General features: G+C 52.2%; 1 protein-coding gene across 3 annotated transcripts in view; it reads right to left on the bottom strand.

The window, feature by feature from the left end:
• Nucleotides 1–26,623, bottom strand: part of COL27A1 (collagen type XXVII alpha 1 chain) — a 149,661-nt gene that overhangs the window by 105,386 nt on the left and 17,652 nt on the right. For 2 of the 3 annotated variants that reach the window (XR_005721023.1, XM_040239871.1), the window contains exons 4-7: nucleotides 22,727–22,780; nucleotides 18,556–18,609; nucleotides 8,253–8,306; nucleotides 6,751–6,804 (exon numbers count right to left, since the gene is read on the bottom strand). Coding sequence is in view for 2 of the 3 variants with exons in the window: in XM_040239871.1 (XP_040095805.1) it covers nucleotides 6,751–6,804; nucleotides 8,253–8,306; nucleotides 18,556–18,609; nucleotides 22,727–22,780 (216 nt within the window). In the remaining variant the exon portion in view is untranslated. The remainder of the gene's footprint in view (nucleotides 1–6,750; nucleotides 6,805–8,252; nucleotides 8,307–18,555; nucleotides 18,610–22,726; nucleotides 22,781–26,623) is intronic. The other variant, XM_040239881.1, reaches the window with a different exon arrangement.

Raw genomic sequence — 26,623 nt, 5'->3', positions numbered from 1 at the left:
GTAAATCTTCTACTCAGGATGCAGTGAAAAGGAAGTGAATGACCATCAGGGACATGGACGGTGACTCACTCTACGCCTGGCCCCTCACTAAGGCCTAGACGCATCATCTCATCAACAACCTGCTACCATCCCTGAGAGGGAGGGATTACCACACCCACTTGCCCGATGAGGAAACTGATGAAGCTTAGTGAGGTAAAGAGGCCATACAGCAGGCTGCGAAGTCCTAAGTCCTACCTGTTGAGACCCGAGCTCACCTGGAAGAGTCACAGGGTCACCAAGGGAAAGACCCTCTTACAGACTCACCTCCCCAGGTCTGAGCTTGTGGATCACTATAGCATCATGAACCCACTGTCTGAGTTGGAAGGGACCTAAGCCATCAGTTTCACAGCCTCCTTCATTGGATACAATGAGAAACCGAGGCTCAGACATGTAAAGGGACTCGCCAAAGGCTAGTTAGCAAGTTACGGCCAACCCCAGACCATTCCCCACGACGCCAGACCCCCCGGGCTGGGCTTTGTCCAGAAGGCCACAGTTCCTAGGTCTTTTCTAAACCATGGGCCCGGAAGGGCCTTGAACACTGCCACGAACCCATGTTTCTCCTAGCGGACTGGGAGCGGCTGAGATTGAACACAGCCAAGACATGGGGTTGGGATGGGGATGGGGGTTCCCATGGTCCCTGGAAAGCACCGTAACAGTGTTTACCAAGCTGGGGACAGTCAAATAGCTTCAAATGACAGGGCCTCAGGTCTTGAAAGAATCTAAACCATTACCTTCTCCAGGGCCCCAGCAATTACAGGGCGGGCACTGACCGCAAGGTGGACCCACGGGCAGTGATTTCCCCACGGGTGATGGCAGCCTGACTGGGACGAGGGGAGAGCAGAGGCTTCAGGGCAGTTCCAGGGACCACAGAAATCTGCAAGGGGCCTCTGGCTGCTCGGCAGGCGGGTCTCCACAGGACCCGTGTTTATAATAGAACTCGGGCTATATTTTGGTTTGGGAGCCAGATTAATCATTGCTTACAATGCACAAGTAAAAACCAGACATCACCTCACTGTTACTGCAGACAGTCTCCCCGTTGGCTGGGATGCTATTTGGGCTTTGGGCAGAGAGGGGAGGGGGGTCCTGCCCCTGCCTGGGGGTCCTGAGAACCAGCCTAGACCTCTCAGCGTATCCCCTCTCGCATGCTGAGCTTGAAGGCTACACCTCAGCCTGCACGAGGCCCCAGCTTCTCTTGCAGTAGAATAAAGCTCACCAGACCCATTCAGCATTCCATGAGGCTTCCCGCTAAACTTCTCTACCACCCTGGCAGCCCCCAGGCCACACTGGGTGGCCAGCAGGATGGACAGCCCCTCAACAGAAAGGGTCAGGAGGAAGAAACATCTGCCAAGAGGTGGAGTGAGCCACGACATCATGCCCGCCAAGTTCCTGCTCTTCTCTGCACCTCAGTTTCCCTAGCTGACCTCTCAAATCATCCTGTTGGCCCCAAACGATAGGATTCTATGGGATTCTGCAGTGTGATGTGTGGCTTGTCCGAAAGCACAGTCCATCCCAGTACAGTCAGGCATCTGATGCTGAACTCTGCTCAGTGGGTACCTGAGAGAGGTCAGAGCAGGAAGGTAGAGCTTCTGTACAGAGCCTTCATTCCTGGCTACTCCTTCATTCAAAGGTTTGCTGAGCCCCACCAACATGGCAGACTCTATCTTAGCACTAAGAATACACAGGTAAACAAAGCAAACTTGCTCTCTACCTTCTAGAACAGGATATGGGCATTAAACACATACGAAGCGGAACAAAATAGCGCTGACTGCTAGTAGAGTACAGACACCCAAGCAGAGGAGGTGGTTTTGTAAGCCGAGGCTTGAAAGAGGAGCCTTGTTGGAGAGTAGAGGGTCAGTGGAGTTCAGAAACGGAGCTGGAGGGACTTCCCTGGTGGTCTAGTGGCTAAGATTCTGTGCCCCCAAAGCAGGGGCCGGGATTCAATCCTGGGTTGGGGAACTAGATCCCACATGCCGCAACTAAAGACCCCACAGGCCGCAACGATGTGACCAGTAGAGCCATTTAAAATAAATAAATCTTTTAAATAAATCAACGTTCTTTAAAGAAAAAAAAACAAAAAACAGAGTGGGTATGGGTCCCAGAAGATCAGAACAGCTCAGCAACAGGGGGAATCCAAGGAGGTTCTCAGTAGGGGCGCTGCATGGAACTGGGGGTGCTGCTTGGAACTGGAGGTGCTACATGGAACTGGGGGTGCTAAGTCCAGATAGAACTGGCAGTTCTGCAGAAAGGCAGAAGATTGCTTTAAGGTTTGTCAATCACACACACCCAAAAAAACATCCCCAGATGACCCCCTCTGCCTGCCCATTTTACTACAGACTCTCAGACAGTGGCCAAAGCAGAAGGCATAGGGAGGGCTTATGGGCAGGGTGAGGGTGGCAGGAGGGAGCCAAGAGGAAGTTTCAAGTTAGGTACCAACTTTATTCCATCAGTGATTTCTACCTGGGGCAATGTGTTAAGAAAGAGTCTGAATTAGGCTTGGCAAGAAAGAGCAACTAGTTATGTCTGCCATGGGCAGAGGAGGCAGGGAGGTGTGGGGTGAAAGAGCAGATGTCTGTGTCCAGCACTGTGCTGAGCCCCACATGAGGAACAAAGAAGAAGAAGTCCTCCTCTGTGAACTTGGTCTAGTCTGACAACTATGCCAAGAATATCAGTGAGTTGCCTGCTAGCCAGAAAATGCAGAGTCCCAAAGAGGCTGAGAAAATGCGCTGGTGTGAGAGAAGGGAGATACGAATTCTGCCTGGAGGTGCTGGGCAGATACTCTTGGACAAGATGACGTGTGAGGGTAAAACTGAGAGACTGATACATGAAGACGAGTAGGGAGGAGACAGGCTGCCAGGGGAGAGCCCAGCATAAGCAAACACAGGGAGGCAGGAAGGCCCAGGGCACATGGGCTGGATGCTACGAGGGTTTCTACCCAGCAGAATTCCTTGGTCTTGGCACCACTGACACCGCAGGCTGGGTCAGCCTTTGCTGTGGGTGGGGTGTGTGTGCCGTGCCTCACAAGATCTGTAACAGCATCTCTGGCGTCTACTCATTCAAAGCTAGAAGCGCCCCCTCCCAGGGGGTAATGACCAAAAATGCCTCCACTGTGAATTGTTCCCTGGGGGCAGTTGAGAAGCGCTGCTCTATAGGAGAGAAGGCAAGGGGATTTGACTACGGACAGCACTGGATTCTGCCCTCCCAAGGAGCAAACAGGGCTCTCGAAGCCTTCTGGGCTAGAGGAGGGTGTGTGTGTGTGTGTGTGTGTGTGTGTGTGTGTGTGTGCGTGTGCGTGTGCGTGTGCGTGTGCGTGTGTGTGTGTCCCTAGTCATGTCTGACTCTTTGTGACCCCATGGACTGTAACCCGCCAGGCTCCTCTGTCCATGGGATTCCCCAGGCAAGAATACTGGAGTGAGTAGCCATTTCCTTCTCCAAGGAATCTTCCCAAACCAGGAGTCAAACCCAGGTCTCCTACATTGCAAGCAGATTCTTTACCATCTGAGCCACAAGGGAGGGCAGTTAACTGGTAACTAAGCAAGATGACTGATGGGACCAAGTGGGCAAGACCTTCTTCAGTGCTGCTTCTTCACAATCATTCGTTCAGTCATGCTGGGTGCTGAGGACATAGCATCTTATTTAACCCTCCGAACCACTGCACAAAGCAACTGAGGCCATTTGCCCAAGCTCACAGAGCAGGAGGGGGACAGAGCTGGGATTCCATCCAGGCGTGTCTGACCTGCCCTTGGGAATCAGTTCAGCAGAGTCCCTCGGCTAGCATCGCAAACAGATGTGGAGAAGGGAGCCTTATTGAAGGTGGGGAGGCTCTTATGTAAGAAACTATTTCCATCAGCATTGTAGAGAGGGAAAGGGCCTGCAGGTTATAAGACCTGAGTTCAAACCCCAGCTCTGCCATTTAGTGACCCTGGCAGCTGTGTCCACTAACCCAGTGGCTCTCGGCCTTGGCTGCACGTGACGATCTAGTGCTCTAGTCCACTCAGACCAGCTGAACTGGAACCCCCGTGGAGGTGGAGGACAAACTTCCCCAATGGTTCTCACACACAGAGGGGCTGGGAATCAGGGCTGTAGACTTCACTCTCCAAAAGCCCCCAGTGATCTCACTGGCATTTAACACCCGTGTCAGCAAAGGGCCAGGTACATAGGTACATCTTTGTGCAATGAGTGGAAGAGTGAATGAATGAATGAGACCTATTTGGGCCTTAGTTTTCTCAGCTGTAAAATGGGCATAATACTGCTTAACTGCTGGAGGCTATTATGAGGAAGCGATGTGATGAGGAACAGCAAGCCTTTCTGTCACACTAGTCAATATGAGAAGCTCCCAACTCAAGGTCCCTTTCTCCTGCCCACTTTTCTCCATGGCCTTTTTCATCTTCTAACACAGCTCGTATTTTTACCATTTTTATTGCTTCCTTCCTCCCACAAGACTGCAAACTCTGAGGATCAGGGATTTTTGTCTCTTTTTTCAGCTCAGAGGCCTGCACACCTCCTGACACACAATAGACAACCAATCTGTTCTGTTGAAGAAATGAATGAATGGGGCTACTGGTGCCACTATGAAGTGACACCAAAATTCAATGTGCTGATGAGCAAAGGGCACGCTGACCTCGCCTCTCAGCCACTGACGTTCTTTCTCGCTCAAGGCTCCCCACATGAGACGATGCAGGAAACCATCCAGCAGGACCAGTGCAATATGGCTACCGTTGTTACCAAAAGATGCCTGCGGGAGGAGAGACTACAGACAAACAGGGGTGGTTCCAGGTGAGCTTGCCCACCCCACTGGTCTGCCTTCCTGACCCCCACCACCGGTCAGGGGTCCCTGCCTTGAGACTCGAGCACCCCCATGATCTGCCCACCACCCACTGTGATTAGGTGACACTGGCCGGCCAGACCAGACTCCTCTGTGTTTGCCTCGACTGGAGCCAGAGGGGCTCGGTGGAAACGGCTTTGCCAAATCGTTTTCCTACCACACAGAGACTCTTCCTTAATTTAGAAAAGATGTCTTTCCCAGCTCAGGTGAGCTGGTTCCCCTGGGCTGGGGACTCTGGGCCTCCCTGGACATCTGCTAAGAGCAGGAAGGCTAGAACCCCCGGCAAGAGCCAGTCCAGTCTGGTTTTCCATCTCCCGCCTCCTCTGCTAGATTCCTACTCCCACGCCAAGCGAGACCACCACTGGCTGCTTTATGAGCCAGGACTGGAAGAAGACTTTTCCACTCACACCTCATCCATCAGAAAGTGCTGGAGCCCAGAGAGGAAGTGAGCGGGGAGAGGGAGTCCCTCTGTGTTCTCTGAGCCAGAAAAGACCACGTTTCCCCAGCTTACAGACAGCCACGCACTCCTGCTGGGTCTGGCTTCTTCAGATCTGCAGGAGGACCTGTTCTGGCCGAGGAGGCTGGAGGAGAAGGGGTCCAGGGGGCAGTGATGTTCCACATCCACCTGTGCCAGGGGACCCTCAGAGCATGGACAGAATGGAGCTAGGAGATGCCACGACTGCCCAAATGAGAACCAGATGGCCAAGGCAGAGGGCAGCTGTGGCTACAGCTGGGAGCCAGCATGGATGCTCAAGCTGCGGCCCTCGACTGATCTATGAACTGAAAACTCATCAGCAATGGGGGGTTTTCCTGCAAAAACAGCAACTGACTCTGACCCTGCACTGTCCTCCCTGTTTCCTGAACACCTACAACACACAGGCCCTGAGCGAGGCTCTGTAGGAAGAGCGACAAACCATTTTTGCATGTCCTGGTTGGTGAGGCTGGTCTGGGGGCTGAAAAGAATGCAGTTTAGATGGACTGTGGGTCTTTAAGCAGAGTAGAGGCTCTAGACCCAAAAGCTGGAGTTCTAGAAGTGCTTCCTGGAGGAGGCACAAGTAGAGTTGAGTCTGAAGGATGGGACACCCTAGCTGCGAAGCTGGAGAGGAATTCAGGGGCACAGCCAGCCAGAGACCCACCACCTAGGAAAATGGCAGCTCTTCCCCGAAAGAGGTAACACCCTCTGCCTGACTGATGCAGTGATAGGGTGGGGGCGGATGAGAACAGCTCAGAATGCACAGAGAACTCTGCCTCTATAGAGATTTCCCTGCAGTATATGGGAATGATGATATTAGACCCAGAGAGGTTACTGACTTGCCCCAGGTCACATAGCGAGCAAATGGTGGAGCAGGGAGTAGAGTCCAGACGCAACTGGCCCCAGAGCCCACTCTCTCAACTTCCAGGCTCCAGACCTTGCTGGTGGTTTACAGCCCCCGGGAGATCAGGGACAGGGGATGGGGTAGGTCATGGTCACTCCAGGTAGAAGAAGGCTGAGGCTCAGGGAGCGGATGTGCAGGTCCCAGGCCACTCAGCTCATGGAAGGTGGAGCTGAACCTATGGGGGTTTCTGACTCTGACAATATTCCTTCCACCTCCAAGAGCACCCTCAGGACCTCCCTGGAGCAGCTGGGCTGCAAAAGGAAGGACAGCAAACCAGGGTCACTTCTTGTCACATCTCACTAACCATGGTCGGGGGGACCTGCTCCAAGCCAAGGTGCTCCACGCCCCCAGGTAAGCACAGACCCTCAGAAACCTCTCTCCTCTCTGGCCACCAGCCCATTGCTAAGGATCTGGGCCAGGGCTGGGGAGAGGCAGTACCCAGCACTCCTGCCTGAAGACCCCGCTTGCTAGGAAACCCGCTGGACAAAGCAAAGCGTCAGCACCAAGGTGTACCTTTCGTCCAAGGGGTCCTGGATTCCCAGTGAGCCCGGGCAAGCCCATGTTGCCCTGAAAAAACACAGAAAACGGGGTGAGATGGGGGAACAGGAGCAGACACTCATTGAAAGTTCGGCCTCCCATGGCCAGTGGTTTGCGAATAGGATTCACGGAGGCCTAAAGGCCTCAGAGGAGACTCAGGTCCTCGGTGCAGGGTGAGGGCAGCAAGCGGGCAGGGGACCCAGCCCCTCCCCACTTAATTCAGTCGCTCCACTTGATCTGTTTTCTATGTTGGACTTCGGCAGAAGGAGCCATCTGGGGAATGGGTTACACCGCCAAAAGTATGTTTGCAAACCACTGCCCTGGAGAACACGCCACCTGTTTCAATTGGCAATCCCTCTCCTGCATTCCTGACCCCCTCCCTCCTGCCCGTGCTGGGCATGGTGGCCACCCAGTAGGGGGCATTTCTGCCACCACCATGAGACCCAGGAGCAGACAACGTAGGAGCAGGAGAAAAGCCTGGGCCCCTGGAGGTCATCCAGCCTGGGTACAAAGTCTAGTCTGCACCTGACCAGTTGCGGGGCCTCCAGCCGCCCACCTCTGGGGCCTCTGTTTCCTCCCAAGCAAGCTAGGCCCAGCTGCCTGGGCTATAAGCTTACGAGGATCCAATGGGGTGCACGTGGATGTATATAAACAGTGAGAAAACTTCTGAAGATGTGAAGGAATGAGCCACCTGTGTCTCGGAGAAATCAACAGAAGCCACCACCTCTATGTCTCCATGCACCAGAGGCTGGGCTGAGAAGCAGGGTTCTTCCAGTCAGGAGGGCTTTGGGGTTGTGTCCAGAAGGAAACCAGACTCAAGGACTCCTTCCAGAGAATGGATGTCCGGGACATTGGGTGATCTTGGAGTTCTGGGTTCCCCTGCTCTGGCCTGACCTGCACTCCCTCCAGGCCCCCTGCTTAACTTACAAGGTGGATGCTTCAGGGGCAATGAAGTCCTTGGGCCTGACTCTTCTCTCTTGCATGGGAGAAGTTCTGTTCTCAGCCCTTCAGAGTCAGGCAGCCCTGCCTCTCCAGCCCATTCCCTTCCACATCCTGAAAATTCACAGACCTGTGTGTCGAACTAACCACCTCGGAGGGGTCTTCGAATGTCTGCTGGAAGCTTCCTGGGCGTGTGCTACCAAGAAGCTTCTGGATGCCGAGGGCCACCTGGCAGGCCCTGCAGAAAACCCACTCAGAGCATCAGGCCAAAGGACATTCACCAAAGGAATGTCCACAGGTCACATTTTTTTGTCAGTTCTATTGGCTGCACATGGGAAGAAGGCAGCAGGGATGGCTTTGGGTTTGGTGCAGGGAGAGCTCAAGGGCTTCAGAGAGAACAGACCATGTCCTTTTCTACATCCTGCCTCCGGCCTTTAGTTACACAGAGGCCTCTGTCAGGAGGTTCGTGCCAGAGCATGGCGGTTTCCCTACCATCCACTCCTCCACTTCCCTGAGCGCTGGGGTCCCTGGAAACCTACCTTTGCCCCATCGTGGGCCTTTCCTGGTGAGAGCCCGGGGTCCCCTTTCTGTCCCTGAAACAGAAACAATTCCACTTTGGCCGCCACGTCTTCTAAAGAGGGTATCTCCCCACCAACTCTGCTCATATCCCTGTCTTCTGCTTAAATGCCCTCTCCTTGCACCCCACTCACATTCCTCCACGGGGTCCTCTTCAATCCCATCACTCCCCTGTTCCAGGGACCCTCCATAGCTGCCCACCACCCTACTGACAAAGTCTGAACTCCCCCTTGGGTGTCCCAAGTCTTCCATCATCTGGTCCCACCCACCCTATTCAGAACTCGCTCTCCTCCTACCAGCCCAGCCCAATGACGGGGACCCTCTGCCCCATCCCCAGACCACGGTTCTCCTTCCCCCGGGACTTGTACATTCCTGCTGCTGGGTCCTTGTGCAGGTAGTCACCCCCAAGTAGAAAACCACTCCCCTCCAATCATCATTAGCCAAACCAGAAACATTCCCAAGATGCAGCTTGACTGCATCCTCCCCCACCAACCTGTAGATCCCTGGGCGGGTGATGTGCTCCCCGAGGGCTCTCAGAGACCTTCTAAGAGACACATCCCGAAGTTAAGCTTGATTCTTTCTGCTTTCCTAGCCCCTGATGCTCACCTCACCGTCTCAAATCACCTAGAGCCAGTGCACTAACAGCCACTTAATCTATGTATAGCCCTTCACAGTTTGCAACATCCCTCAACCCACCAGGTTCCCAGAATAGCCAGATGAAGCGGACAAAGGAAGTGTTATTACCCCATAACACATTCAGGGAAACTGAGGCCTGGAGAAGGAAAAGGACAGCCCAGGAACCCAAGCTGAGGCACTGGCAGAGCTAAGACTGCTGCTGCTGCTAAGTCACTTCAGTCGTGTCCGACTCTGTGCGACCCTATAGACGGTAGCCCACCGGGCTCCCCCATCCCTGGGATTCTCCAGGCAAGGATACTGGAGTGGGTTGCCATTTCCTTCTCCAATGCATGAAAGTGAAAAGTGAAAGTGAAATCACTCAGTAGTGTCCGACTCTTAGCCACCCCATGGACTGCAGCCTACCAGGCTCCTCTGTCCATGGGATTTTCCAGGCAAGAGTACTGGAGTGGGGTGCCTAGGACCCTGAATTTGTGATTCCCAGAACAGAGACCTGGGACCCAACAAGTTAGAATAGGCAGGGAATAGCAGAGAAACTGACAAGTAGTATGTCCCCAGTCAGACCGGCATTCCTAGTCCCAAGCACAAGGGAGCATTCCCCATCACAAGGATCCTGGCTTCTAAGAGCACGTGCTCAGGGAAGGACCTACCAGCTGTGTCTCTTACAGCTAAAGAGGGCTCTGGGCTGTGGCCCGACCTGATTAAATTACTCAGGAGACAGTCCTTTGAGAAGTCAGTCTCCTGATCTCTGTCCCTTAGCCTCACTCCCCAGCTCCCTCCCCAATCTGGGTCCTGAGTCAGAAGTCCTGGGTTAAGCCACAGACTCACAGTAGGGTCTCAAGCAAGTGACTTCACTTCTCTGAGCTTGTTTCCTCACCTTTAAAATGCGGGCTGCACAGCACACACACACACACATACACACACTGAGGCATGTGCACAAAGACACATGGGTGCATGTTCACACACACACACACACATGTGTACAGGCACACATGGCCGCTTGGCATCCAGGTTTCTTGGCAAGGAGCCAGCGAGATGATGGATGTGACATGTGGGGAGGGTGGTTTGGCCAACTTTAATTAGTTCCCATTTGATTCTTTTCTGTGTCAGGACCCAGATCTTCCAAATCCTGACTCAGTCACTCTGCATAAGAAATCACTGCATTCCAAACCAGAATAAGCCTTAAGAGAGTGAGGGTGCCCTTTCACTGCCCACCTCCCATCTGCCCAACACTGTGCCAGGCCCACTCAATGCAGCACCTCACCAGCCCTCTTACACCCACACGTGGCAACACAGGACCGAGCTCCAGATCCAGAGGGACTGAGCCGTAGTCCAGGGAGGCATGCAGGTAAGAGGCCACGTCTCACTAGGTCTCACTAGGTCCTGGGTCTATCTGACTCCAGAGCCCTCACTTACAAATGGGAAGCCTAGATGCCTCTCCCACATGCCCTCCGGCTGCCCCAGGCTGCAGGCCAGTCCCTCCTTGCTAGAACCCCAACTCTCTGTCCACCTAGGCCCATCCAGGTCACTGCTGCAGGCCTCACCTCTAGGATCAACAGCCTCATGCTGCAACAGCCCCTTGTTGACACTCTCCCAGCCTCGGCATCCACAAGCCCAGCTCCAATGCCTTTTATGTCCATGTGCAAGGCCAGGCCCAGGGCCACCCAGGATTCCAATGGCCAAAAAAGGATAGCAGCTTCTACCCACCCCGCCCTTGCCCACCTCCCTCTGCAGCCTATAGAGGAGCTGGGCTTAAAATGCTCTCATGGGTGGGCCTTTGTACATCCTGTTCTGTCATCTTACAAAGGGGGAAACTGAGACCCGAAGGGATGCCAGACTGGTCCCTTTGCCCAGAGGCCATACCCAGGGGCATTTTAGTTTCTATGGACTGCTCTCTGTACTCTCAGCAGCCAGCACCGTGTTTGGGACCTAATCCCTGCCTGAGTACAACAAAAGAACACTGACATTTACTGAACATCTACACACCCTACAGTGTATACTGGGAATACCATGGTGGGGATCAAGACACAAGTCGTGCCTGTGGGGACTTCTCAAGGGAGAAACCAGAGACTGGTAATGCTGGTCTGCTCTAGCATTTTCCAGTGCTCTTCTAAGTCTTCAACGCGTAAATCTAAAGGGAACCATGATCACTATCCCCATTTCACAGATGAGGAAACTGAGGCACAGAGAGGGTAAATAATTTGTCCAAGATCCTATAATTCATAAATGGGATTTTGATTCAGGAAGTCTGCTTCCAGAGCCCAAGGTCTTTACATTTCAATGCACGACAGATAACAACTATGATCAGTGATACGTGGAGTACAGGAGGAAGCCGGGAGAACTTGACCCAGACTGAGAGTCAATCAGCCAAGCTAAGGCTGGAGGAAGACAAGAAGGGAGGCAGATGCAGTGTGGGCTCCAGGGATGCTCAAGGCACCCTTGCTCAGCTGAAGGTGTGACTTCTGGGATGCAGAAAGTCATCCATCTTCCCAGCCAGACTCCTGAAAGGTCTCCAGTAAGAGATATAAGGAATAATAAAGTCTAATTAATTGTTCATACCTCGGTGAGGTTGAGAACCTGGGTGCCAGACCCAACTCTCCAGCCAATGAGCCTGTGTGATCTTGGACAAGTCCCTTTCCCTCTGTATGGAACAGCAGACTCTAGTTAACAGAGCCTTGAGGAGCTAGAAGATGGTTAGGAAGGTATATACTAAACCAGAAATGCTACTAACAGAGCGGGAATGGAAACCATGAGCTTCTTTCTTGCAGGTGAAGTTGGGAAGTGGAAAGAACAGAAGGCTTTGGTTACATGCGGCCTCACGAGGGGCTGAGACAAAGAAGGAGCAAACCATGAAGGACCGGAAAATTCTGGGCCAGAAATCCCCTGTGCAAGTCATCTTTTGCAAGATACATGACCCCAAGTACGTAGTATAGGGCCCGGCCCAGAGGAGGCATCAGAAAAATATTTCCCAAGTGAGAAAATAAATCAGTGGAGTCTCAAGAGACAACTCTAGGGCTAGGATTGGGTCACATCTGGCCCCAGCTCTGGAAGGTCCTCTGAAGATTCACTAGGTCTCTCACCATCATTGCTACTATTTCACGTGTTTATAAGTTCTGGCCACGGCAATAAGGCAGGAAAAACAAATAAGACTACTAACCTTTGAGGAAAAGGCGGCAAAAATATGTCCTTTTTTGCAAACAATATGAATGCTTGTCTAGAAATTCAGGAGAACTAAGTGAAATACTGTTAGAACTAATAAAATAATTCAGCAAAGGGCATGGTTGTAAAATAAACACCCAAAGTACAAATATACAAAGTCAATAGTTCTTTTTCAATAGCTGAAAGCCAGCTAGAAAATATAATGGGGAAAATATTCCATTCATAACAGCAACAAAAATATAAAATTTCTAAGAACAAACTCAGTAAGAAATGTGCCAGGTTTATGCAATAAAAACTATAGAGGTTTATTATGAGACATTTTAAAAACTCAACCAAATGGGAAGATACGCCATGGTTTTAGATGGAAAAAGTTAATATTTTAAAGATGGTAATTCTTCACAAATAAACACATTTAATACAATTCCAAGAAAAAGCCCAAGAGAGGTTTTTTTTAAGGAAATTATTAAGATGGGCATAAAGTTCATCTGACAGATTAAATAGCCAGAACATTATAAGTGAAGGAGGGAGACACACAGTATAAAGATAATAACTGTCATAAAATAGTATTTTACTAGCCTAAAATATACAAACATAGCAATGAAACATATTTGAATGGCCTAAAATAGACCCTGGTCTATCGTATAATAGTGGAGGAAAAGTCATTTAATAAATGATCAACTACTGCAGGGAAAATAAAGCTATACCCATACCTACTTCCATGAAGATTAATTCCAGATGGCTTAAAATTTTGAGTACAAATGATATTATAAAATGGAATATTAGTGAATACTTCTCTGGTCTTAGTATGGGAAAGAAATGTCTAAGTACAAAAGTAAAGAATCATACATTTTACATATGGTAGTATTAGTCGCTCAGTTGGGTCTGACTCTTTGTGACCCTATGGACTGTAGCCCACCAGGCTCCTCTGTCCATGGAATTCTCTAGGCAAGAATAGTGGAGTAGGTTGCTATTCCCTTCTCCAAAGGATCTTCCCGACCCAAGGATCAAACCCCAGTCCACCTCAGTTCAGGCAGATTCTTTACCTGAGCCACTAGGGAAACCTCTACTTATGGCAGAGCTCTCTCCAAATTAGGGCTTTCCTGAAGGCTCAGGTCCTGACATATTGTCACTTCCTAATAAATGTCAGTTATTGTTGGTTCAAAAAAAAATAGGTAACACTCTCATTTGTGAAAATCATCATGAATACTCTCAATAGGCAAACAATAAACTCAAAAATAATTTGTAAGATAGATGAAGCCTTAATAAGCCTTCATATATAAACACAAATGATGTTCACAAATCAATAACAAAAGACAACACCCCAACCCCTAAAATAAACAAAATCATAAATGGTGAAATGCAATAGAAAGCAAATGTAAGAAAATAATTCATAGATGATCAGTGCAGTGTATTATAAGCAATAATGAATTATCTTTTTCGAATATCCTCTTCTAATGCTAGCAGTGGCATAGATTGGTTCAGTCTTTCTGCAAGGCAATTGTTAATAAAGTAACAGCTAAACACTATATGGCACTTATGTACAGGCATATTTTAAATTATTCATATATATGTAGTATGCATATATATGTATATACATGTGTGTATATATATTATATATATGTAACATATATATTATATATATATACACATATATAGCTTAATCTACAGAGCTAAAGGGCTATGGAGCTAATGGATTTACAGCTAAAACTATGTGCTTTGGAGTCAGACAGCAGAAGATTCAAATCTTGTCCCTGATACTTATCAGAGATGGGCTAGTTACTTAGATATTTTAGACCTTAGTTTTCCCATCTGCAAAACGTGGGTAATAATATCCACCCTGCAAAATATGTTGGGTCCTTGGCCAGTTCTTGACGCACAGGATGTTTAAAATGCAGTCAGTGCCTATCAATGGACAGGGCCACAGCAGGAGGCCTGCTTTCTTCTTGATACTTTCTAGACTTTTCCACCGGAGAAGACAATGGCAACCCACTCCAATACTCTTACCTGGGGAATCCCATGGACGGAGGAGCCTGGTAGGCTACAGTCCATGGGGTCGCTAAGAGTCGGACACGACTGAGCGACTTCACTTTCAGTTTTCACTTTCATGCATTGGAGAAGGAAATGGCAACCCACTCCAGTGTTCTTGCCTGGAGAATCCCGGGGACGGGGGAGCCTGGTGGGCTGCTGTCTATGGGGTCACACAGAGTCGGACACAACTGACGCGACTTAGCAGCAGCAGCAGCAGCAGACTTTTCCACACTTTCCTTAAAGAGTATGTCCTACTTCAGTCACTGGAGAAAGGGAAAGGGGAGGCTGGGGTCTGATGCCTCGGATCACTAAGCATGGCCCCTCTTGCCCGCCTGTCCTCCCCAGATGCCCAAGGGCTCACAGTAATCCTGAGTAATTCACTGCAAACCAAGCAGGCCAGAGGAGGGAAGGGGCAGCCAGCTGCCAGGGAGAAAGGGGCCAGGTGCCTCATCACCCGGCACAGGCACAGCTGGAGCCTTGTCCACCTCAGACCCAGAGCTTCTCACCTGACCTGGGCCCTGCATCCCGTCTGATTTCACCTGGCACAGATCAGCATCCACAGGGGCAGCTCCAGGCCTCCCCACTGGCCACCCGTCCACTTGACGGCCACAGACCTGGCTTCCGCAACTGCCTGAGTGGCCTTTGCAAAATGATACACCTGACTGTGTCCCATCTGCTGAAAACCTCACACCTTCCCACTGCTCTCTGCATGAAGTCTAAAAGTCTTAGCACACCCATCAGGCCTACTGCCCTCCCCAACCTCCTCTCACCCCCTTGGCCTGGTAGCCTGGTGCCCTTCAGACTTGATTCAGCCTTCCCACCCTCCAGGAAGGCAGGCCTTACCTCCCAGACCAGATCACTTGCCATTCTGTGGGGACTGGGCACCCAGTGCCTCTCATTTGGAGCCCTTTGCATGGTATGGTCAGCTGGCTTCCACAAGAGCAGGGACTGTCCCTGTCCGTGCCCCTTGTAGGCTGGGCACCTTGCACCCGCTGACAGCTGGCCACCTGCCACAGGCCAGCACCGCTCTTAACTCAGTTATACCTCATGACAACCAGGGATGCCAGGAGGACAGCTACTATTGTTATCCCATTTTCCTGATGAGCAAACTAAGGCATGCGAAATTCAGATAATTTGCTCAGAGTCACAGAACTAGAAGTTATTACTAACAGACCTGGAATGTAAACTTCCACCATCTGGCTCCAGAGTCTGTGCTCTTAACCACTGCGCTTTCCTGCACGACAACTGTGGTTGCTGGACACATAACTCAACACTTGGCCTCCAAGGTCAGCTAATACCATCCACCCAGGGTTCTGGCTTCTCTGCTTCAGTCTCAAAGTCCTTGATCTTGACTCTGCGGGAATGACAAACCCTCTTTTGATGGGTTTGAATGTGGAATGTATGGGTACATGGTACATAGGGAAAGCCCTGGCTCTGGAGGGGGCAGAAGGGACTGAAGCGTGGCTCTGGCCTGAACCATCTGTAGAGCCCTGTTAAGTGTCTTCCAGCCGGCAAACCCAAGGACCTGAAATTCAGCCCTGCCACTGCTGGTCACTGCAAGTGACCCCATCAAGTCATGGGCCCTTTGGGTCTCTGCTTCCCTGACCTCAAGAGGGATGAAGTTCCTCACCTTTGCTCTGTCTCCCCTTCTTGATTCCTCAATCCACCAGTCTCTCCCATCCTTAGTCTGGGAGGGGGATCTTTAACCCACAATGCCATAAGCTCCCAAGAGCTCAATAAATACGGTACAGGAGTGACCCCACTGTGACCCATCCAGATGATGGGCGGGCTCCCTGCCACTAGGCAGGCCCTGCCTGTTGGGCTGATTTTTTCATCGCATAGTAAGTGCTCGATAAATGTTTGTCCATAGAAGGGAAATGAACGGATGGGTGGCCCCAGAGGCAGCTCTAGAAGTCAACACTTCGGAAGAGGAAGAGCCAGCACCGGGCCTGGAGGGAGCCAGCCCTAGAGTCCCACCAGGTCAACACCCAGGCCCAGAAAGGATCTGGTAAACAGCAAGGACCCTCTCCCCAGAATCACACCCATTCCTGCAGATCCACAACATTCTCTTCCAATCTCAGGAATTCTGTCCCAGAAGAGCCTTTCTTTAACCCCATCCTGGCCAAACCACAGATGAACAGCAGCCCAGGGCCAAAGTCCAGCAGCCTGGGGCCTTCAGTCCAACTGAACTGCCCGGGATCCACTTGGGCTCACCTCATAGACTCCCAGTCAAGTGTCCAGGAAAAGGGCGTGACTTTTCCCCAGGGCATTTTAATGCAAATTCTACTGGGAGAAAACTCCTATTCCAGTATATTTTCTGGAACCCGCTCCCTTATTTGTTTATACAGAAGCAAGCTGGAAACCTGTCCATGAGGCCCTGAGTCACAGGTTCCGGCTCTGTATAGCCGCAGGAGGGCTCATCTGCCAGGTCTGAGCCTCCCTCACCACACTCAGAACAGCTCCTCAAAATGGCAGGAAAAGCGGCTGCTAGGTTCTCCTGTTTCCCTCCATCTGCTGGCAGGATGAGAGGTGGGCTGCAGGCCAGACTGGGGCCGGTGTGGACAGGGGAGAAGCTGATGCAGCAGCTGCTACCGTGGGAGCAGGGGGTCAAGTCTGGGAGTGGTGGAGGAGGCGGGGAAGGACCAGACAGTCCCAGAGCAGGCCAAGAAAGGCGTGTTCTTGAGCAAGCCTGGCAATCAAAACAGTGCCTAATCCTTAGCATCTTGATCTACCCAGGCCTGGGAGACCAGAAGCCTCTGCAAAGCATAAGTTTCCCAAGGAGAATTCAGACCCTCTGCCTGACTCATGGGGGCAGGTCGCACTGCCCTTTCCTAGGCAGGGTCTTAATCATCTGCCTGAGTCTCAGTTTCCCCATCTGCAAATGGGTACAGTAACCCCACCATCTCATTAGGTCTTTGTGGAGATCAAATGAGGCTACGTGAAGCGCATGCAGTGTCTAGCACAGAGGAAGGGTTCAATATACAGTGCTTGGCATGATCGGTGTTTGCCTTGTTAAAACCCAGAGTACCTCCAGGCAGCTGCTGGCCCAAGGCCTCTGGGCTCACTTTCTAAGAAAGGACCCCAGCTCAGTCCTGGCTGAAGTCACATACCCACAGGGGCGGAGGCGAGCTCTCCCGCAGCTCTGTGCGAGGGCTCTGCACCAGCACTCTGGTACCATACTGTCACACATCCAGGGCTACCTGTGTACATTTTTCCCCAAAAGAGCTCCAGAAGTCAGAACTAGCTTATGGAGGATGCTCAGCTGACAATCACAGCATGAGCTGGGGCCAGTCGGCTAATTGTTTTCCACAAGCTGCAGGACCTTTGTAACGGGTTAGCAAAGGACCCTGAGCCTGGGCCAACCAAAGCCCAGGGATGCTCTTCACCTGGTTACCCTACAGCTGACAGCCAGACAGACCCTCTGCCTTTCCCAGCTTGCCCCGTGCTCTTCTCAACACAATTGCTGTGCTCTTGGCTGCCCTGACCCCTCCTCCTATTTCTCCAGCCATCACTTGAGGCTACTCCTTATAAACTTAATATTCCTGGCCCGTACTCATCCTGGGGCTTCTGACTCCACGCGCCCCTTGGACAGCTCTGTTCTCTCCTGGCACCCCAGAGCTGGAGCCCCCCAGTCATCAGAGCCCCAGTCACCTGGGTTTCTGGTCTCATCTGCAGTCCAGAGGTGGCATCTCTGTGCTGGCCACCCGCCAGGGCTCCATCTCCAGCTCAGAGCTCCCCTGAGTTTCAGGATGTCCACGAATCATCTCTGCCTGGCTGGGCTACAGATTCCCAAATGTAACTTTCCTTCCTCTGGTTCCCTGGTTTGGCCACTGAGGCTGAAGAGAGAATCCCTGTCTCTCTCCTCTTGTCCATCACCGAGTCCTCTCTATCTCACCTCCACATTGCCGAGGCACCCATTCCCTTCCTCCCACACCCCACACTGGTCTGTATCACCTTAGGTCTCCCTGCCTCTACTCTGGTCCCCAGGCCCCCAGCCTGCCTTCCACACGGCATCCAGGGATTTTTCTCAAATGTGATCTTTCCACATCCCTCCCCAGCTCAAAACTCGACCTGCCTCCCCAGGGTGTGTCCTATGACCCAGTAACATGCTGAGGCTGGATCTCCAAGGCCCTCCCCTGTTTAGCAGCAGATGACCTTTCTTCCCACCCGCTTTGAGGACCCTAGGTTCCAGATGATCCTTCTCCCCCCAGCCCCTCCCCACCAGTTGCTAAACTCTGAACTCCTCGCTGCGTCTCCAGCCCAGTACGGGGCCTGGCACCTGGGAGGCCTTCAGGGAGTGCTGGTCGCCTAGACATGGATTCTCCATGGAGACTCTGAGGCCTTCCTGCCAGGAGCCTCTAAAAAAGGAAGCTTCCCCCAGTACAAGGCCCAAACCCCAGCTTCCACCCCATGGCTCTATCTCCAGACCCCATGGCATATACTCACTTTGGCTCCAGGGGGGCCAGGGAGGCCTGGATTTCCATAAGGCCCAGGAGGACCCTGAAAGGGAAAAGAGAAAAAGAGATGAGGGGAAAAGAGGAGCATCCCACTTCCTAAAGCAAGGCCTGGCACTTCTGCCCACCCGCTGGGTCTTCTTCACTAGCAGAGTCTCAGCAGTCTGGCCACAGCAGCTGCTTGCAGAAAGGCTCTCTTGATGCCTGGCCCTGTGCTCAGCTCTTTCTGTGCATCACCTCATTTTATCTTTTTAACCCACAAGATAGGTGCTACTATGATTCCCATTTTCAAGATGAGGAAGCTGCCATCCATAGAGTTTTACAACTTTCCCAGGTCACCTGGCTGCTAAGGGACAAACCTCAGATATGCAGCTTCCAAGCACAAGCCCTTGAATTGGATCACCTCTCCATACTCTGCACCTGGCCCCACCAGTCCCTCCCATGCTTGCTTCCTTCGACTCAGAGCACACTCAGCTATTGGCTGCCCTGCCCCACGCCTGGTACTTCCTCCTCACATCGCCTATGCCATGCTGTTCCATCATCTGGAATGCCTTTCCCATCCATCTCCTCCAGATAAAAACCAAACCATCCTTCAAGACCTGGCTTTAATGCCACTTTTTCCAGGGAACCTTCTGGGACTCCTCCTGCTTAAGGGAAACTCTCCACCCTTCAGACTCCAACTGGACTCTGCACGAGCCTCTGGAGCTGCACGCACAGTCACGGGAGCACTCGGCCTCCTCCGAACAAGGGCGCGTCTCTTCTACGGCCACCACGGTAGTCAGAGCTCTCTCCCTTAGATTTCTACATGTTCTGAGCTTACAGAGTCCCTTGGGGACCATGAAACAGCTGGGAAGACTAAACCCAGAGAGTCAAAGGGTCTTCGCCAAGGTCACACAGCAGAGTGGTGGCCAAACAAGGGCTGGAACCCAGTTTGTTGGCTTCAAGTCCAAGGCTTATTCGTGGCACTAGATTTTCCCAGGCCATATTTGAACGTCCCTTATAACAGCTGGGGCCTTATGTCCACTTTCTCTGCAAAGGCCCTGGGCTAGCATCCTGCAGCCCAGTAATATAAACAGAGTCCTAAAAGTTGACTACTTTCTGAGAGTCTTTGTCCAATGGGAATAATCTGAGGCACTAAGGGGGGAGACAGGCATCTCAAGGGGTGGCCCCTACCACAACAGCCTCCAGACACACTGCCCTCATCCGTGGCCCCTCCTGACTTATCTGGCTGTGTATGAATTTGCTTCCTTCCTCTCACTTCAAGGCCAACTTCCCAGCTGCAGCCCATCACACTCTGCCCGAGGCACCTCCCTCTTCCTTCATGCCTGAGCTGGGACCCTCCCCTTCCCCGTCCATGTCAAGGAGGAGCTGAGTTCAGAAGCTCACTCAGCCTAGGAGATTTATAACGGTGTCACGGGTAACCTCCAAAATAATCAGCCCTGCAGCCCCTTCCCGATATTTCACCAAATGCTGTATCCTGGCAACTAGATGCAACCTGGTCCCAGCTCTGAGTCTCCCCTCTCCCCAGGCTCGGTCTCCCCATCAATTTCGTGAATGATGGGAAACTCATGGTCTCTAAGGGATCTGGAAGACCTCAGAGCTTCACCCCAGTCTGGGCTCCTGGGATCTAAGCTCAGAGCTCAACCTGAATTTGGAAAAGGTCAGTCGAAGGATGTTTGAGGAGGGGACCCTCACATCCAGTACCCTAGAACCAGATGAGGGATGTGGTAGACAAGGTCAGGAATGACTACTTCTCCCCAGCCATGCCCCCAGCTGTCCAAAGATGGAGGGCTAGAGCACCCGGCTACCCCTCAGAGAGGTGGGGGCTTCCTGCTTTTCTGCCCCCACCTTCATCCCCCTCTCCAGCCATTGCCTTGCAGAGAAACGAACCACATAGTTGACTGGGAGCCAAGCAGACCACTTCTACAAACGCTGCAGCCCAGAAAGCTGAGTGGAGGGAGGCTGAGGGATTCCCCTGGCTGGGCTGAGGGAATACGCAGAGGTGGAGAGGGCCAAGCCACGGAGCCTTTGGCAACCTCAGGTAAGGCCCTGCCCCCTCCCCGAGCCCCAGAGCCACCACCATCTGTGCAGAGGAACTGGGATGCTTAGTCCCAGCATTGTATTATCTTTGGAATTTTACGATCTATGGAATTTCCCGTCTAGAAACAGGGTGATGGGCTCCAGGGAGCAGGGGGAGTCCTCCAAGAGCCTGAGAGGGATATCAGGAGAGTCATTCCCTCGCTTGTAGAACTTCAGAGCTGGAAGGAATCTTGGCTGGAAATGCCTTACCAGGATCCCATGTTTTATAAATGCAGAAACTGGGCCCCACAGTAGGGAAAGCACTTGCCTAAGGTCACACAGCTTCTTGGGGGGAAATACTCTTTTTTTCTTTTGTATTGGGGTATAGCCAATTAACAAACAATGTTGTGACAGTTACCAGTGAACAGTAAAGGAACTCAACCATACATGTACATCCATCCATTCTCTCATGGGAAATGTTCTTGACTCCTAGACTAGAACTAAACATCAGTAACAATTTGCCCAGCATATTCTGATGCAGGAGACTTTGCTAGGCATCAGGTAAGAAAAAACAGTCAATAGGACTTGTCTCTGGCCCAGAGGGGCTCAGCTAAGTAGAAGGGAAAACCACCACAACAGGTAGTTTAAGGTCATGGGCTCTGCAGTCAGACTGTCCAGGTTCAATCTGCACTCTGGCGTTTACTCCACGCTTGTCCTTAGTCAAAGTAACTGCATCTTTCTGCGCCTCACTTTCCTCACCTGTAAAATGGGGATAATGCTGGAACTTATTTATCAGGAAGCCTAGAAAGCTGGGAGGGGATCCTGCATATGCCACTCAGGTGACAGGGTTCCGTGGTCAATGTGAGCTTTCTCCCGAGGAATCCGTGCAGTTAACTGCCACAGGAGCTCCAAGAAGAAGGCGATCATCAGAAAAGGAGGGAGCATTTGATCTGAGGCACGGATGGAGGAGGAGTTTGCAAAGGAGGACATGCCGGGTCAGGAGGATAATCCTGCAGAGGCTGGGGGCTCAGGAGGAGTTTAGAGACCCAGGCAGATTGCCAGCACCTGGGATGTCCCGGTCCCAGGCAACAAGGTCCCTTGGCCAGCAGTGTGCATGATATCTCTGTGGTCCCCAGCTCTGGGCAAGTACTCCATGGAGACTCCAAAGCCAGGAGGAAATGCCTCTTCAGACAGCAGATTCCTGGGTCCTGGGCCCAGGGAGCGCAGGGCCAGGTCTGGAGGGAACTAGGGCTCGAGTAATTGCATAACCAGAGCCATCCGCTGGGCTCAGAGCTAAAAATATGCCCCAGGCAGCTATCTCTGCCAGAGCCTCGCCAGGCACCCAGCGTGGGAAAGGCTGATTCAGCCTGGGCACAGATGCCAGGCGCCGTGGGTCTGAGCCCCCTTGGGAAAAGGAGAGATTTCTCTCCAAGAGGACCCTCAAGAGTCCCCATATTATATGGTTAGGAGCTGGGTTCCAGTCCTGGCTCTTCCATTTCTTAGTTATTCGGTTTTCTCATCTCTAAATGAGAGTGATCATACTGGCCCATGCGGGCCCTAGAAGGAGAGGGGATCAAATAAGGCAGCGATAAGTGACATGCCAGGCACAACAGACCAGAGCTATTAATATTTTCCACTCCGAGGTTCGGGCTAGCTCCTATCAGCCACCAAAGCCCTGCCAAGCCATCCTCCAGACTCTGACTGAACCTCTCAGCATGGGGAGCTCACCCGATCCCTGGCATGGCCCATCTGGTTGCCTCTGTCAGCATCCCTACCCCAGGTTGGCCCAGCAGAGATGGGAAGATGGCTGCAAGGGTCATGCTCTTCCAAGTCAGCTTTTTTCCCAGCCGAACACCAAAGCCCATCAGCTAAGGGGATGTGATCTGCAGAAACCCCCACTCTACTCCAGGCTGTCCAGCGTGATACCCACAATGGACAGCTGAGACCCTGAAAGAGGTTCTCAATTTCCCGTCCCTCATCTGGACACCCGGTGACCCCTAAAAGCCCCACATCCACTCCAATAGACAAAGTGGAAAAGGGATGCCAGACAGCATGAGGACACTCAGCAAAGCTGGGACTCCAGGGACAATGAGATACAGGACACAGAGCCAACCAGAACTCAAGCACAGCATGTGATCACTTACCCGAGGACCCCGGGTGCCAGGGGGTCCAGGAAGCCCAGGCAGTCCAGGGGGACCCTGAATAAAAAGCAAGAAGATAGCATCAGTACCACATGGCAGAATAGAATGGGATCAGGTAGTCATTCAACAAACTTGTGCAGAGCTCTGGGCATGAAGACCCCATAGCTGAGAAGAGAGGTCCCTTGAGGTCCTAGCCGGAGGAATTCTGCTCTTTGGGGCTTTCTGGTCTTTGCAGCTGTTGTTTCTTGGTCTCTGAAGCTCTCATCTTTCATTACATAGCTAATTCAGGGTATCACCTCCTCCAGGAAGCCTTCTTTGATCCCTCCCCCAAGTTGGGCCAAGTCCCCTCTTTCCCTCTGCTTTAAAGGCCACTGTATTTTATTTGGGGAACTGTCTGCTTAGAAGCCCGCTCTCCCACTAGACCATGGTCTCCTCAAAGGAATTAATGGGATATGAGTCATCTCTCTCTCCCCAAGCCTCAGCCAAATGTTTGAGAAACTAAAACAGCAAAAGACCTCAGAGTTCAGCCAAGTGCTCTGCAGAGCCTGAGCAGAGAAGGGACCTGTCCAAGGTCACACCAGCATCTCTGAGTCACACACAGAGTCAGTGTCACTAAAAGGTATACGCAAAGGCTTTCAAGTTCAAATCGCAGCGCTACCACCTACCAGCTGGGTTTGGGCAGGTTCCTTAACCAGCCTGTGCCTATAAAATTGGGCAATAACGCCCTTCTCGTCGGATTATTGTGAATGAAATGAAATGGCAAACATATAACACAGCGCCTAGTATATAACTGTCACTCAAAGGTCCCACCTAGTCCAGGGGACACAGCTGGGTTCAGCCTTCATCATCACCCTCCGAGAACTTGCATCACCTCCTTCACTTGTCTCCCCACCTCCACCCTCTGCCCTCTCCAGTCTTCCTCCACATCGCCAGTTTCACCTTCCCAAGGCATCTCCTGGCTCAACAACACTTGGTGGCCCCCCACTTCCCCCATAAGACAGGCCTAATCTTGCCACGTGACATTCAGGGAGCACCTGCATGTTCTCAGTTCTCTTCCCTCCCATAGGAAGTGAGGCACCCAAGCAGACTTGCTGAGCCGCAGGCTGACCTTTATTCAAATCCTTGTCTCGCTATTTACTAGCTGGAGACTTGGCACAGGGCCTTCGGCCTGAGTCTCCGCGGCTGTCCTGCCCCACAGCTACTGTCCTGCCTACATCAGAGGAGTAAAGGAGGATTAACTAAGTGCCTGATGTAAAGAATTGAACACAGAGCTTTCAAAGGAAGCCAGGCTTTCGAGGATGTGTGAGGCCTGGGGAATTCATTTGTTTCAAATAACCATCAATGAGATTCCAGGTCTCCTGCCCAGAGTTAGAATCGGTGTTGAAAACCCAGTACGATTTGGCTGGTAATTAATCCAGATCTCACACTGGGCAGCCTCGGCTCACAGTTACGGTCTGTGAACACCACGTGCTTGCTCGTCCGTGAAAAAAAAAATCAGAAGAGAGAGCCAGACAGGCAGATATGGGGACCAAGGCCCCTGGGTCACTGGAAAGAGACCGAGCTGGAGCGAGGAGGGGCTGCTGCGTGACCTCAGGCAAGTCCTGGGCACCTCAAGCCTCCAAGTACCTCTGGCCAAACTGGCATCCGACAGCGTTCCTTCCATCCAGAGCCTAGGGGTTGGGTAGACAGTTTCTAATCTTCTATCTACCACTGCAGGTCTGAGAATCAAGGCCAGCCTACTCTCTGTTTCTCCCTGAGGAGCAGTAGAATGCAGTTTAAGACAGGGCCCTGGGTCCACACTGGGCACCCCCACCTACTAGCTGTGTGGCTTTGGCCGAATTCTTTCCAGCTTCCAAGGCTTCACTCCTTCACTGTAAAATGAGGCTGCAAGAGCACCTCGCTGACAGATAATCTATAAAATGTGCTAATCCTGGTGCCTGGCACAGTTCATGCCCAGAAAGTTAGTGCTGTTTCTGTTAAGCAAGCTGCTGGAAATTCCCCAGCTCAAAATGTCAAGCCACCTTCCTCAGCATCTGTTTTGGGGGAGAGCAAAAGATTTCCCTTCCTAGAAGGCCCTTCTTCGGCCCTCCTCTTCCAAATGACCCAGAATCAAAGGAAAATGCCGGGGCTAAGGCCAAGCATTCCCGTAGGTATCATTCTAATGACCAAGCCCTTTTCACAGGTGAGAAACCAGAGAGAAGCTCAGAGAGGCAGAGTGATTTACTCTAGGCCACACAGCTCATAGAAGCTGGGTTTGACTTATTCTCCTCTCCTGGGGAGCATCCACACAATCTTGGCCAGGTGCGTTGTGACTAGGTGTGCAAACCTGGGCAAGTCCCCTCTCCTCTGTAGGCATCTGTGAAATGAACATCCCAGAACCTCCCCAACACTGGGCATCTCCTGAATTTCTGGGTGGTGATGATTGCCTCTTCTAGGTTATTCAGCGGGAGAGAAAAGGTGAGATCACACTCAGCTCCCAGAGAAGGTGGCCAAGGCCCAGCGGGGTGAAGGCTGGGGTAGGGCTCCACTGAGGAACAGTCTCTGTGGGGTGTAGCTCCCTGGTGGACCCTGGGAGGGCCACTACTGCAGAGGCCTGGACACACCCTCTTGGCATGTTTCCTGCCCCAGAAACGGGGGCATCCAGCCTGGAGTCTGACCTCATCCCCAACATCTGCGGAGCAGACTCTAAGTGCCAGTCAGGACCCATGGCCCAGCCTGGTGACATCAGTTACAGCCGCACTCCTTGACACGGCAGCCCAGCTGCCCAGCCGCGTTCCCAGGTCCAAACCCCCCACACTCAGTGAGGCTGGATGCCCCCTGCCCCTCTCGCTTGATCCGAGACCCTGCCTGCTCCCCATGCAGTGGAAAAATGCTGCCATTTCTTTCCAAGGCCTGAAGCCTGAGTGAGTGACTCTGGGATGATTCACGAGGCCGGGGTGGGATTTTTCCACTCCACGCTGCAAACAACGGGGCCTCTGAGAGGGCCTGGAGCTGAGGAGGAGGTGCGGGGGCTGCAGGCCTGTCTGGGGGAGGTGGGTGAGGCCTGGACTCGGGGCTCGCGCAAACAGAGCCATGGACACAACTAAGCAGCCGCTCCGGGCTTTCCCCAAGGGTCCTGGCCCCCAGCAGCCAGGCCTCGGGGAACCCCATCCTACGGAACAAGTCCACCCTTGTGTCCAGCTACAATAGCCCGCCTGCCAAGCCTTGCAGAAGGAAGGAAATCCTGGCTGGCCTGGCCCCTGGCAGCAAGCAAGAAGAGGTTTCGCAGGCCTGGGACCTGGGAGACCCAAGTCCAGTCCTGACTGTGCTGCTAACATCTGGGTGACCCTGAGCAATGACCTTTCATTCTCAGGCTCTGCTCGGTGCCTATAGCCAGGTGGGGGGAGTTAGGGGATCTCAAAAGGCTCCTCCATCGCTAACTATCTGAGCTCAAGATTATTCCCAAGGTTAGCCCACAGGGCACTGAGCTCTCCCCAGTCTCTGTCCTAGGGAAGGGCCTACTGGAACAGGGCTTTTCAGTGAGGCCTTGAGCAAATTGCTTCATCTCCCTGTGCCTCCTGGCCTCAGTTTGCCCTGCTGTAAAATGGGAATACAATAGCTATTTTTGTTGTTGTTGTTGTTGTTGTTTTTTCCCCAAGATAACGTGTATGTGTGCCGGGTATTCTCCATTTGCCCTCCAAATCCATTCTGTGTCCTGGGAAGCCCCCATCCACAGGCCTCACCCCCAGGCTTCTGGCTAAGTCTTGTCAATGGGAGGGCCCAGCAGGAAACTGCAGAGTAGAAAGAGAGGGTGGGTGGGGTATTTCTCTCCCTTCTCCCTCCTTGCTGTGTTTGGTTCCAGCTCCTGTCGGAGACCCCAGTTCGTGTTTTAACTCACTGGCTTGTGGCAATACCTTCCCC

This window comes from Oryx dammah, unplaced genomic scaffold, assembly GCF_014754425.2.
Source record: "Oryx dammah isolate SB20612 unplaced genomic scaffold, SCBI_Odam_1.1 HiC_scaffold_1, whole genome shotgun sequence".
Taxonomy (NCBI): domain Eukaryota; kingdom Metazoa; phylum Chordata; class Mammalia; order Artiodactyla; family Bovidae; genus Oryx; species Oryx dammah.
This window is presented reverse-complemented; position numbering and strand designations above follow the sequence as displayed.